Source organism: Podarcis bocagei (genome assembly GCF_964188305.1).
Source record: "Podarcis bocagei genome assembly, chromosome: Z".
Classification (NCBI taxonomy): Eukaryota; Metazoa; Chordata; class Lepidosauria; order Squamata; family Lacertidae; genus Podarcis; species Podarcis bocagei.
The window spans coordinates 53861277-53875472 of NC_138140.1; the positions used below are offsets into that span (position 1 = coordinate 53861277).

The 14196-nt window shown below is 42.9% G+C and overlaps 1 protein-coding gene across 7 annotated transcripts in view; it reads left to right on the forward strand.

Annotated features, from left to right (window-relative positions):
• LOC308579389 (H(+)/Cl(-) exchange transporter 5-like) overlaps positions 1–14196 on the forward strand; it is a 34449-nt gene that overhangs the window by 17924 nt on the left and 2329 nt on the right. For 6 of the 7 annotated variants that reach the window (XM_081180440.1, XM_081180441.1, XM_081180439.1 and 3 more), the window contains 7 exons: positions 1159–1281; positions 6088–6294; positions 9646–9726; positions 10262–10491; positions 11400–11709; positions 11987–12173; positions 13670–14074. In XM_081180440.1, coding sequence (XP_081036566.1) covers positions 1159–1281; positions 6088–6294; positions 9646–9726; positions 10262–10491; positions 11400–11709; positions 11987–12173; positions 13670–14074 — 1543 coding nt within the window. The remainder of the gene's footprint in view (positions 1–1158; positions 1282–6087; positions 6295–9645; positions 9727–10261; positions 10492–11399; positions 11710–11986; positions 12174–13669; positions 14075–14196) is intronic. The other variant, XM_081180445.1, reaches the window with a different exon arrangement.

Consider the following 14196-nt stretch of genomic DNA (forward strand, 5'->3'; position numbering starts at 1 on the left):
TCCTCCTTGGTGGAGACTGTGTGCTCTGTTGCTTCCAAGAAGAGCTCCAGCTCTCTAATTCTTTGGAGCGTAGCTACACGTTCCTCCAGTTGCTGGACTTTGTCTTTTAAGAGGGCAATCAACATGCAATTGCTGCAGGTAAAGCTGCAGGTAAATAGGCCCCACCTATGCTCCTCTGACCCTTTGTCAGCTCGTTTGCTTGGAGGAAGCAGGTGAACCGAGCAATAGAGGCACGAGTGAAGCCATGGTTCCGATGACGGATGGGACATAGTGCTCTAGCCAGAACGGTCAGCTCTGAATTGGGTTCTGTTCAGTGGTTCCGCTCAGTGTTTCAGCTCAGTGATTCCACTCAGTGAGTGTCCGAATCTGGCCGAATCTGTGTCCATCCAATCCTACCTTCGTTGCCAGTATTAAGTAGTGGGTGGACATAGCAGACGACAGAGATTTCTCCAAGTGGTTCTTTATAGTAAGCTGGAACTAAACTGAACTGCAAACAACTCAGCCGGCCTGCTTTTATAGGCAGACGGCTGTCAACACTGTAGCAACAACAGCCCAGGATTTCCCGCCTAAATTAACTGATGTGGACCACAGTGAAAATTATATACACAATACTCCTGGTGGCCAGGGGAAGAACTTCAGTACATAACGCCATTCACGTTTTAAAGATTTAAATCCTATTTCAGTTGCAATTTCTATCGTGATTTCAATCTCAATGGAAATCCCTTGTCCGTCAGACTGGATTTCCATCCTTTCTTTATAGGAAGATTCAGCCTTGCTGTCATCCTCTTAATACAGACTGTATCGTTTTCAGAGCAGGGTGGATTTTATTTTGTTTTGTTTTGTTTATTTATATTATAATATGTATTTTATTTTATTATTATATTATGTTTTGTTTACTATATAATATCTTATTTGATTTTAGTCTATAATATTTATTTTATAATATTGCATATTTTATTATATTATATATTTTTCATTTTATAATATTATAAATATTAATTATAAATATTTAAATTTATTTCAATCCAATCGATTGAAATCCACCATCAGTCAGACATGATTGAGATTATCTCTTTAATGAAAGGTTCAACCTTGCTGGCATCTGATTTTATTTTTATTTTTTAAGAAAATCGTTTATTTTTATCCCCCCAATTTTAGGGCGCCCTTGCCTACAGCCTCAACTACTTCATCTACGCCGCCTGGGCGCTGCTCTTCTCACTGCTGGCCGTGCTTCTCGTTCGCGGTTTTGCACCCTACGCCTGTGGGTCGGGGATCCCCGAGGTAAGGCCAGCTAATCGATTATCAAGTCAATTTTGGTGCGACTTTCCACATGCTAGATTTCTGGCTGCAGTGATTTCATCCCCTCGTGCTCCCAAAATCTGAATAATTGTTGTAAATAACATGACTATCAACAGTATGAACTTAATAAATAATAATAGCTCATAATGCATAGTATAAATAATTATATAAATTAAATAAGTACAAATTATTATGAATATTAATATAAATAAAATGAATAATACTAGTATACTTGAAATATACAAGAAATATGGATCCCTAGATTTCTAGCTGCGGGGATTCCCTTCCCTCCCCTCCTGCTCTCAAAATCTGATTGGGGATTTAAATCGCCGGGATCTTTTCAACTAGAAATGTGGCTGGGGTTCATAATAATAATTAGTAATTATTATTATCATTATAAGCAACATGACTTTCAATAATGAGAAGATAAGAAATAAAAAATTATGCATAGTACAAGTTATTATATAAATAAAATAAGTAATAACAACCTCGATGAAGAAGATAAATATTAATATAAATAAAATGAATAATAATCAATATTAATTTTTTTTAATTTATACTTATATTCTTTATAATTACAAACCATAATAAATTGGAAAATAATGATAAAGCATAAATCAGGCATAGGCAAACTCCAACCCTCCAGATGTTTGGGACTGCAATTCCCATCATCAATGTCTTCTATAGATCTGTTTGGATGTTTTATTCAGTTCATACTTTGATATTTAGTATTTGGCAGCTGACCCATTATGGTAATGTTGGAGACTTTGCAAGAACTTCTTCACCTATGAAAACACATTCTGGATTTTTCTGAAGGGACATTCTAGACAAACGTTTGGTGATGATGGGAATTGCAGTCCCAAACATCTAGAGGCCTGGAGTTTGCCTATGCCTGGCATAAATGATAACATGATAAATAAAAATAATGATAAATTATAATAAAATGATAAATAAAAAATAATAAGTATAAGTTATAATTAAAAAGATAAATTATAAAAAAGTGTTATGTACTGAAGTTCTCACCCTGGGCCAGCAGGGAGATACTGTAGATAGTTATGCAAATGAAGGATCGAAAGTGACGTTCAGTGATTGGACAGTTTGTATGCAAATGAAGGATCGAAAGTGACGTTCAGTGATTGGATAGTTTTAGAAAATGGCAACAGTTACATTGTTCTGGAGCTCTATATAAGCAGGCTGACTGAGCTCCTCAGTTCATTTTTTTTTTATAAGATATTTATTAAAGTTTTCAATACATTACAAAAAAAACACAAACAAAGTAGAATCAAAAGGGAATACAAAGAATAAAAATAATTAACAGAGTAATGGAACAAGAAGGAGACAAACTGAAATTGCAGAGTTTTGAAAGATTGAAAGATAAGGTGAGAGATTGACTCCATTATTATCAGATAATGGAGGTTTTTAAATTGGACAGGAAAATTGGCTTCCAGGTGGAAAAGTCAAAATTAGAAACAGAACTGTTAGAACCCAATACTAAGAACTTGTCAAGAATGTATAACTTGCTGTTAAAATGGAATACACAAGATGAAACAGTGAAATCAGCTATGATAAAGTGGGCACAAGATATTGGTCATAACATTATGTTTGCTGACTGGGAACAGTTGTGGACCACCGGTATGAAATTTACGGCATGTAATGCCTTAAAGGAAAATATTATGAAAATGATTTATAGGTGGTACATGACTCCAGTCAAGCTTGCAAAAATTTACCACTTGTCTGATAATAAATGTTGGAAATGTAAAGAAACTGAAGGTACTTTTTTCACCTTTGGTGGACGTGCCCAAAGATTAAGGCTTTCTGGGAAATGATATATAATGAAATGAAAAAGGTACTTAAATATACCTTCCTTAAGAAACCAGAGGCCTTTCTCTTGGGCATTGTCGGCCAATTGGTGCCAAAGAAAGACAGAACATTCTTTATGTATGCTACAACAGCAGCAAGAATACTCATCACAAAGTATTGGAAGACACAGGATCTACCCACCTTGGAAGAATGGCAGATGAAGGTGATAGACTACATGGGACTGGCAGAAATGACTGGCAGAATCCGAGACCAGGGAAAGGAGACAGCGGAAGAAGATTGGAAGAAATTCAAGAAATATCTTAAGAAACATTGTAAAATTAATGAGTGTTAGAATGATGCGGTTTTAGAAATTAAATGGTTTACAGCTGTAAAGATTAAGTTAAAAGAAAAGAAAGGTTAATAATTATATAAAAGTAAGGGTGAGGATTTGCTGAACTGAATATTTGAAATTGGAATGCAGAAAGGGAAGGTACGAGGAGGTTGGGGAAGTAAGTTTTAAGAAAATAAGGATTTGAAATTATGCTTGTTTTTTCTTGTATGTGTGTTTGTTTGAATTGTTGTGTTTGTTTATATAATTTGTGAAAATTTAATAAATATTTTATTAAAAAAATAATAATTAACAGTAAAAAGAAAAAGAAAAAAGCAAACCCCTTCCCACCGTGTAAAAAAGAAGAAAAAAGAAGAAGAAAAATTCAATAAAAAGAAAACAAAAAAGTGGCAAAAATACAAAAAAACCCCTAACCTTTAAAAACACTTAAAAACAAATTCATTATTTTCAGACCCTTAACTGTCATAGCCTTCTTTCTTAGACTTCCTCCTCCTCCCTTCCTTTGCATCCTAGTTATTAATTATCCCAGCAAATCCTTTCCATTCCATGTTTCATAAAATTCTGTCATTACATTACCCTAGACTATTTTGATCCTATCTTTCTATAATAGAATAAACCTTAAAATTTAAAACTTAAGTCTTAACCTTACCAGCTTCTTATAATCATAATATTCTTTCATAATTCTTTAAGCATCTTTGCTAAAGCCAGGTAATTTCTTCCAACATTTTTTCTATCATTCATCAACTTTATAAAACATTCTAGTAATAAGAAAAAAAAGAAAGGTACAAACAAATCCAATTTTTTTCCAATGTCCCTTCCTCCTGGTTCCGGGTTTTGTCAGTCCTTATTCTCATCAGACTAGCCCATTAACCTGGTAGCCTTATGTCCGAGGCCCTCAAGTCACTTCCATGGCCCTTCCGCGGCTTTTCTTCATATTTGTAGCTGTAATTTCCCTTATCTCCTGCTCGTGGTAAACTCCAGCTTGACAATGTCTCTTGCTCGTGGTAGCTCCAACTTGACAATGTTTTTAACCCTTCTCGACAGATCAGACCCTTTTCCGTATTCGTCGCTGCATTCCATGTAGAATTTAAAAGCATGTTTCAAGGGCCCTCCAAAATTGAGAGCCCCCGTAGTCCCAAACATTTCGCAGCCCATTGCCATATTTAAAAAGTCCAGACATCCCAACATAGGGGGGGTCAATCCAGCCCCCCATTTCCAAACCACACCAAGCTTTTCCTTTCCAAATCTGGCTTTTTCCAAATTCATTTGTCCAATCAAAAGGATCATACTCGTGTTGGGTCTGTTCTGTCAAAACACACTCCTGGTTTAAATCCTGAGTGGGCTCCACATGTTTTCCCACTGTCTGGTCAAAATGTTCCACTGCCTGTTGAAGATTTCTAGTCGAAGTCACCATCCAGTTCACCTTTTCATGTAATTCTTCCAGTAGAGCATTTCTTTTGTAAAAAGCACACAACAAGGCTTCTGAATGCATTGTCCTACAAGGTCACGTACTTGTTCCCACGGTTATTCTGTAACAGCTGTCGGTTCCCTGGAGTTAGATACAATTTCACAAGCTTCCCCTAGGGGGAAGACTTATGTTTATTCTTGCTACAGAATTTCCTTTTTTGAGATACTTTGTCCATATATATTCCTTTAAAATGCGAAAGGGAACAGTGGAATCGCAAAATTCTGTCAAAAAACAGTTGTCTTTGGTCAATGAACTTCCACGTCAGTCCTGACACCCCGCTCCAAGGTCAGGACAGAGAAAAATTACTTCCCTTTAAAATCACTTCAAACAGTCCAAAAAAAAAAAAGGTTCACAATTTAAAATGTTGAAATCCAATCTTTTAAAGACGATTTTCTAAGCTCTAGTTTAAATTGCCTTTGCTTTGTTCTGTTTACAAAAGAACGGAAGGGTGACTTCCTGTTTAGCCCTTTCCGTTCCGTACCAAATTCAAGTTAAATTTTTTAAAGTCCGATTCTGTCCTACTCACAAATCTTTGTTTGGTATCCAATTGTTAAAACTCTAGGTACTCACAGGTGCTTATTTTAGAGTCCAAATTGTCCCAGGAAAAAGGCAGCGCTCTCCGGCAACAGCTATGCAGCTTCGCTCCACGGAAATAGCGATTGACTCACAGCACCGCGCCACTTCCCCCTCCTCACTTCGGAGCCCCTTAGTAGGCTCCTTAGCAGATTGGGGGGTCGCTAGAGGTGCCCGCAGAGTCCCACGGTCACAGGCTTCATCCGCCTGTGATTTTAAAAGGGTCCCCACTTCGCCGTAGCGGAGAAGACCCTGTTTACCGCGGAGCCAGTCCCTCCAGTTCAGAGGGAGTCCGCCATTGCCGGTGGCGCCACCCCGGAAGTCTCTGAGCTCCTCAGTTCAGTTCAGTTACAGCTTACAAATAAAGAGCTGCTTTGGAAGAATCACTGTGTCGTCTGATATGTTCGCCCACAACTTAACAAAAAGGATGAATAAAAAATATATAAATAACATAAAGAATCATCATCCTAAAAATATAAACAGTAATCCTTTTATTCTTTGCACCCCATCCCTCTGGCCATGCCGCCAACGCCCCTCCCTTCCTCCAGGCCCCGAGTGCAAATCCCCAAACTGACATTTCTCCCCCTCCCTTTTCCAGATCAAGACCATCCTGAGTGGCTTCATCATCCGCGGCTACCTAGGGAAGTGGACTCTGCTGGTCAAGACAGTCACTCTGGTCCTGGCCGTGGCCTCGGGGCTGAGCCTGGGCAAGGAGGGGCCCCTGGTCCACGTGGCCTGCTGCTGCGGGAACATCCTCTGCCACCTCTTCACCAAGTACCGGAAGAACGAAGCCAAGCGGAGAGAGGTGAGGGACCCCTGGGGCACGTGCAGAAATCCTCTGGTTGTCAATATTCACAGGATACCAGCAGGGCCGAAGCTTTGTGTAAATAGTGGATTGGATTCCTGAATCCAATCGGGATTCAGGCCTCACCATGGGACTGAAACTGCCTTGGTCGCGCTGGTTGATGATCTCCGGCAAGCTAGGGACAAAGGTGAGAGCTGTTTCCTAGTTCTGCTGGATCTCTCAGCGGCCTTTGATACAATCGACCATAACATCCTTCTGGACCGTCTAGAGGGGCTGGGAGCTGGGGGCACTGTTATACAGTGGTTTCGCTCCTTCCTCCTGGGCCATGTTCAGAAAGTGGGGGGGGGATGAGTGTTCAGACCCCTGAGCCCTCACTTGTGGGTTGCCTCTGGCTCCGTCCTCTCCCCCATGCTTTTTAACATCTATATGAAGCCGCTGGGAGAGATCATAAGGGGGTTTGGACTGGGTGTCCATCAATATGCAGATGATACCCAGCTCTACCTCTCTTTCAAATCAGAACCAGTGAAGGCGGTGAAGGTCCTGTGTGAGTGCCTGGAGGTGGTTGGAGAATGGATGGCGGCTAATGGATTGAAGTTGAATCCTGACAAGACAGAAGTACTATTTTGGGGGGACAGGGGGCGGGCTGGTGTGGAGGACTCCCTGGTCCTGAATGAGATAACTGTGCCCCTGAAGGACCACGTGCGCAGCCTGGGAGTCATTTTGGACTCACAGCTGTCCATGGAGGCGCAGGTCAATTCTGTATCCAGGGCAGCTGTCTACCAACTCCACCTGGTACGCAGGCTGAGACCCTACCTGCCCGCGGACTGTCTCGCCAGAGTGGTGCATGCTCTAGTTATCTCCCGCTTGGACTACTGCAATGCGCTCTACGTGGGGCTACCTTTGAAGGTGACTCGGAAACTACAACTAATCCAGAATGCAGCAGCTAGACTGGTGACTGGGGGCAGCCGCCGAGACCACATAACACCGGTCTTGAAAGACCTACATTGGCTCCCAGTACGTTTCCGAGCACAATTCAAAGTGCTGGTGTTGACCTTTAAAGCCCTAAACGGCCTCGGCCCAGTATACATGAAGGAGCGTCTCCACCCCCATCGTTCTGCCCGGACACTGAGGTCCAGCGCCGAGGGCCTTCTGGCGGTTCCCTCATTGCGAGAAGCAAAGCTACAGGGAACCAGGCAGAGGGCCTTCTCTGTAGTGGCGCCCACCCTGTGGAACGCCCTCCCATCAGACGTCAAAGCAATAAACAACTACCTGACATTCAGAAGACATCTTAAGGCAGCCCTGTTCAGGGAAGTTTTAATGTGTGATATTTTAGTATATTTTTGGTTTCTATGGAAGCCGCCCTGAGTGTCGGGGGAAACCCAGCCAGATGGGCGGGGTACAAATAGTAAATTATTTATTATTATTATTATTATTATTATTATTATTATTATTATTATTATGATTCCAGTGGTGATGAATGGATGGATGGATGGATGAAGCTTCACCTTCTGCTCAGTATTTGAATGAAGGAATGAAGCTTCACATTGCAGTCAAGCTATGAATGAATGGTGATGATGATGATGATAATAATAATAAATAAATATTATTATTATTATTTTTCTTTCTTTCTTTCTTTCTTTCTTTCTTTCTTTCTTTCTTTCTTTCTTTCTTTCTTTCTTTCTTTCTTTCCTGCCCATCTGGCTGGGCTTCTGGGTGGCTTCCAACAAAATATTAAAATACAATAATGCATCAAACATTAAAAGCTTCCCTAAACAGGGCTGCCTTCAGATGTCTTCTAAAAGTCTGGTGGTTGTTTTTCTCTTTGACATCTGGTGGGAGGGTGTTTCACAGGGCGGGTGCCACTACTGAGTAACTTGGCTTCTCACAGTGAGGGAACTGCCAGAAGGCCCTCAGTGCTGGAACTCAGTTTCTGGGCTGAACGATGGGGATGGATATCCTTCAGATATACTGAACTGATGCCATTTAGGGCTTTAAAGGTCAGCACCAACACTTTGAATTGTGCTCGGAAACGTACTGGGAACCAGTGTAGGTCTTTCAAGACCGGTGTTATGTGGTCTCGGCAGCCACTCCCAGTCACCAGGCTAGCTGCCGCATTCTGGGCAAAGTCCTCTTTGCCGTCGCTATCGCCACTTGGTAGGCTCAACACTGAGCTCTAACGCGTGTCCGGTCAGATTCAGAATGAGTTATCTGCCGCCGGCGCTCTAGCCATCTCAGCGATGGTTTCATTGCCCTCAGATCCGTGGAAAACCACGGGGCTGTCCGGGCTCCATGCAATCGGAGAGGGCGCTTCAGAGCCAAACAGTTGATAGCCCTGGTTAACCCCGCATTCCAGTGGGCCACCAGGGAATCAGCTGAAAGGCCATCAACATGGGATAAAACATCCCCTACCACTCTCTGGAAACCATTTGGATCCATTAAGTGAATGAATGAATCTTTATTTGCATCAGCCATCGCCCATAGCAATAAAACAATGATATGATATACACTGATGTGATTCAGTGGTGATGCCAGCAAGGCAGACTAGTGATTTAATGATGATTTCAATCATGATTTAAATATTTAAAAAGTCTGAAAAATTATGATTCCAAAGGCTTCCCCTGGTTGTTGATATTCCATAAAGAAACATTTCCGTAAAGAAAGGACTTTAATCCAGTCTGACAGATTGATTTCAGTCACTTGGATTCCAATCAAATCCACCCAGTGCATCCCTATTATCCAACCTGATCAATTCCTGCTCGTCAATATGCAAAACAATCTTATATACCGGGAAAGAAAATGTGCCCTTTTTTAAGAAAAATAAAAATGTATTAAATTTTCCATTTTAACCGTCAAATAATAACCCCATGAAAAATATTCCTAATTATAGGTAAAGGTAAAGGTACCCCTGCCCGTACGGGCCAGTCTTGACAGACTCTAGGGTTGTGCGCTCATCTCACTCTAGAGGCCGGGAGCCAGCACTGTCCGCAGACACTTCCGGGGTCATGTGGCCAGCGTGACGAAGCTGCTCCGGTGAACCGGCACCAGAGCAGCACACGGAAACGCCGTTTACCTTCCCGCTATAAAGCGGTACCTATTTATCTACTTGCACTTCAGAGTGCTTTCAAACTGCTAGGTGGGCAGGAGCTGGGACCGAACGACGGGAGCTCACCCCGCCGCGGGGATTTGAACCGCCAACCATGCGATCGGCAAGTCCTAGGTGCTGAGGTTTTACCCACAGCGCCACCCGCGTCCCATTCCTAATTATAATACAATCCAAAAGACCAATTTTTGATCCATTTTTATATCTTTGAACATTGGCCTCTTTTAACCTTCTCAACTTTCCTGATTTAGGTCCTATCAGCCGCTGCAGCTGCTGGGGTCTCCGTGGCGTTCGGAGCTCCCATAGGAGGTGTCCTTTTCAGCCTGGAAGAGGTAATCAATCAATCAATCAATCAATCAATCAGGTTGTTACGGTAAAACCTGATTTAAATTTATGGAAAATTTCATTTAATCTAAAAATGTTGCTAAAATTTTCTCTGCCCATCTGACTGCAACCCTGAGCAGCTTCCAACAACTTTTTCTTCTTCTTCTTCTTCTTCTTCTTCTTCAAATTGTATGATGATTATATTAACATTATTATTCTTCATTATTAAATGTTATGATAATTATATTGACATTATCATATTTATTATTAAATTTTACGATGATTATATTCCTATTATTATTATTCATTATTAAATTGTATGATGATAATATTCGCATTATTCTTTTCTATCAAATGGTATGATAATTATATTATTTTATATATGATTATGTTAAAATTATGATGATTCATTATTCAATGGCATGATGATATTATATATTAATATATTAATAGTTATATAAAATAATCATTGTTTACAGGAACCAAGGACAAATTAAATTATAATTACATACTATTCTCATTTATACGACTCTATGATCCCAGGTCAGCTACTACTTCCCCTTGAAGACGCTCTGGCGCTCCTTCTTCGCTGCTCTGGTGGCCGCCTTCACCTTGCGCTCCATCAATCCCTTTGGCAACAGCCGCCTGGTCCTCTTCTATGTTGAGTTCCACGCCCCCTGGCACCTCCTCGAACTCGCGCCCTTTGTCCTGCTGGGCGTCTTCGGCGGGCTCTGGGGGGCTGCCTTCATCCGCGCCAACATCGCCTGGTGCAGGTGCGTGGGAAACCCCAGAATTAAAAACAATAATGCCACTTTTCTGTGTGCCATTGCATGTCTCGCCTCGAGTGAACATGCACACGCATTCAGATTGCGCCCTGAGATAAACTTGACATGAGCCAACAGTGTGACGCGGCAGCTAAAAAAGCCAATGCAATTCTGGGCTGCATCAATAGGAGTATAGCATCTAGATCAAGGGAAGTAATAGTGCCACTGTATTCTGCTCTGGTCAGACCTCACCTGGAGTTCTGTGTCCAGTTCTGGGCACCACAATTCAAGAAGGACACTGACAAACTGGAACGTGTCCAGAGGAGGGCAACCAAAATGGCCAAAGGCCTGGAAACGATGCCTTATGAGGAACGGCTAAGGGAGCTGGGCATGTTTAGCCTGGAGAAGAGGAGGTTAAGGGGTGATATGATAGCCATGTTCAAATATATAAAAGGATGTCACATAGAGGAGGGAGAAAGCTTGTTTTCTGCTGCTCCAGAGAAGCGGACACGGAGCAATGGATCTAAACTACAAGAAAGAAGATTCCACCTAAACATTAGGAAGAACTTCCTGACAGCAAGAGCTGTTTGACAGTGGAATTTGCTGCCAAGGAGTGTGGTGGAGTCTCCTACTTTGGAGGTCTTTAAGCAGAGGCTTGACAACCATATGTCAGGAGTGCTCTGATGGTGTTTCCTGCTTGGCAGGGGGTTGGACTCGATGGCCCTTGTGGTCTCTTCCAACTCTATGATTCTATGATAATATAAATTTTAATAATAATAATGTCATATTTCTTCTACATGCCATTGCATGTCTCTTCTTGAGTGAACATGCAATGTATATTTCTGGGAAATTTAATTGAAAATTCCATTTAAAATTCCGGAAAATTAATTTACTTTTCCTGGATTTTTCCCCTGCAGGCGGCGTAAGACCACCCGGCTAGGCCGCTATCCAGTGGCTGAGGTCCTGGTGGTGACGGCGGCCACAGCCGTCCTGGCCTTCCCTAACCAGTATACGCGCATGAGCACCAGCGAACTCATTTCAGAGCTCTTCAATGACTGCGGGCGCCTCGACTCCTCGCAGCTCTGTGACTACGTCCGCAATGGCACCCCCGGGGAGGGGAGGGGGTCCGACCGCCTAGCCGGCCCCAGGGTGCAAAGCGCCATGTGGCAGCTGGCACTGGCACTGGCCCTCAAGGGCGTCATCACTATCTTCACCTTCGGGATGAAGGTGAGAGCCGGCCTGGCAGGTGTGGCGCCGAGATTGCACTGGGATTGCGTTGATTGTGCTCATATTTCGCTGGTTGTGCGCTGATTGTGTTGATATTGTGCTGATTGTGCTAATATTGCGCTGATGCCGTGAAGGGCAAACGTACTGCTGCACATGCCTGGGGGGGTGCCATGAACATTGCCTTCCCCCAAACCCCGATTCTGCTGGTGGGCTGGTGGTGGGTACAGCTGGGCACTACATTTCCCAGGCCACTGACCCCTCCCACTTTCTCCTTTAGGTGCCCTCGGGGCTCTTCATCCCCAGCATGGCGGTGGGCGCCATCGTGGGGCGCCTGCTGGGTGTTGGCATGGAGCAGCTTGCCCTCCACCACCCTGACTGGGTGCTCTTCGGAGGCTGGTGCCAACCGGGCGCCGACTGCATCACCCCGGGCCTCTATGCCATGGTGGGTGCAGCCGCCTGCTTGGGTGAGTGGCGGCTGGAGTTATGCCTTGCTGGCATCCTCTTAATTTTGACAAGGAAGGATTCCTTTTTGGAATTGTAAATTTTCTGTCTTTTTTTAGTTAAATAAAATTCATTTCAGTCGTGATTTGAATCAGTCAGGCTTGATTTAAATCCTTTCTTACAGAAAGATTCAGTCTTGTTGGCACAAGCTTTCTTTTGGCAAGCAGCTAGAGGTTAAATCAGATTTAAATCAAAAACTTATCCGATTTAAATTTTTTTAAATCTGATTTAAATTTTAAAAATTGTGTTAAATAAAAAAACTGATTTGAATAGAAAAACCAAAATTGAAAAAATCTGATTTAAATTGAAAAATCCAGACTTAATTAGAAATATCAGATTTGAATCGAAAGGCCGATTTATATCAAAAAAATCCCATCATTTTTTTAAAAAAACCCATTTAAATTTTTAAAAAATCCCATTTAAATAAAAGAAATCCAACTTACCTGTATTTTTAGCTCTATAACACGCACCCGACCATAACACGCACGTAGTTTTTAGAGGAGGAAAACAAGAAAAAAAAATATTCAAATGAAACAGTGGATGTATGATTTTTGTGGTTCATGCTGTGGCCACAGACATGTGATCTGACAGTGAGTTTGAAGTAGCCCAATGCAAAAATCCTGAGGATCCATGTGGATCCGTGCTTTGTAACCATGTTTTAAGTGGGGAGGGAAGGAAAAGCACTCAAGGGACAAGGAGCATGCGTGGGGTGGGTGGAGAAAGATGCTGCTAATAATGAAGAAGAGGGGTATAAGGGGAGAAGGCTCCTCTCCTCTCCCACTTTGCTCCTTTAAAAAAGCAGGCTCTCTGTCCCTCTCTCCTCCCCACTCATCCCCAGCTTAGCGAGCTGAAAAACTTTGCTGCTATTTAGCGAGCTGAGTGGGGAGGAGAGAGGGACAGAGAGCCTGCTTGCTTTAAAGGAACCAACCGGAGAGGCGCCCGCTTTGCTCCTTTAAAGAAGCAGGCTCTCTGTCCCTCTCTCCTCCCCACTCAGCGGCTCTTCTCCCGCTTTGCTGTTTCAAAGCGAGCCACGGAGGAAGGAAAGAAGGGGAACCATGGATCCTCTGCTCACGACTGCAGCAGATCCCCCCTGCCACCCGTAGGCATTCCCTCCATAACACGCACAGACATTTCCCCTTACTTTCTAGGAGGAAAAAAGTGAGTGTTATGGTGCAAAAAATACAGTAAATCAACAAAATCCCATTTAAATCGAGCAAAAAAATCCAATTTAAATGTTAAAAAACCCAATTTAAATTTTAAAAAACCATTTAAACCCACAAAACCCAAAAAGAAATCCAATTTAAATATTTAAGAATCTAATATAAATGTTTTAAAAGTCCAATTTAAAACAGAATTCAAATTTTAAAATTTTGATTTCATTTTTAATTTTAATTTTAAAAATTTGGTTTCATAATAATATTGATTTTAAATAATTGCCGGTTCATCTCCCCCCTTCCAGGCGGCGTCACCCGCATGACCGTCTCCCTGGTGGTCATCATGTTCGAGCTGACCGGCGGCCTGGAGTACATTGTCCCCCTCATGGCTGCTACCGTGACCAGCAAGTGGGTGGCCGACGCGGCAGCCGGGCGCCAGGGCATCTACGACTCCCACATCCGCCTCAACGGCTACCCCTTCCTTGAGGCCAAGGAGGAATTCACACACAAGACCCTGGCCGCCGACGCCATGCGCCCCCGCCGACCCGCCGACCCGCCGCTGACTGCTCTTCCGCAGGACGCCATGACCCTGGGAGACATAGAGGGGGTGCTGGGTTCCACCGGCTACAGCGGGTACCCGGTGGTGCTCTCCCGGGAGTCACAGCGCCTGGTGGGCTTCGTGCTACGGAGGGACCTGCTCATCTCCATTGGTGAGGGGTTCGAGAAAGGTTAAGCCTCGCTGGCATTATCCTCTTCCTCTCAGTTTCTGGTCAAGGTCCAGGTTCGAATCCCCATTGGGATCGATTGAAACGCCAGCAAGGCGTTTCCATAA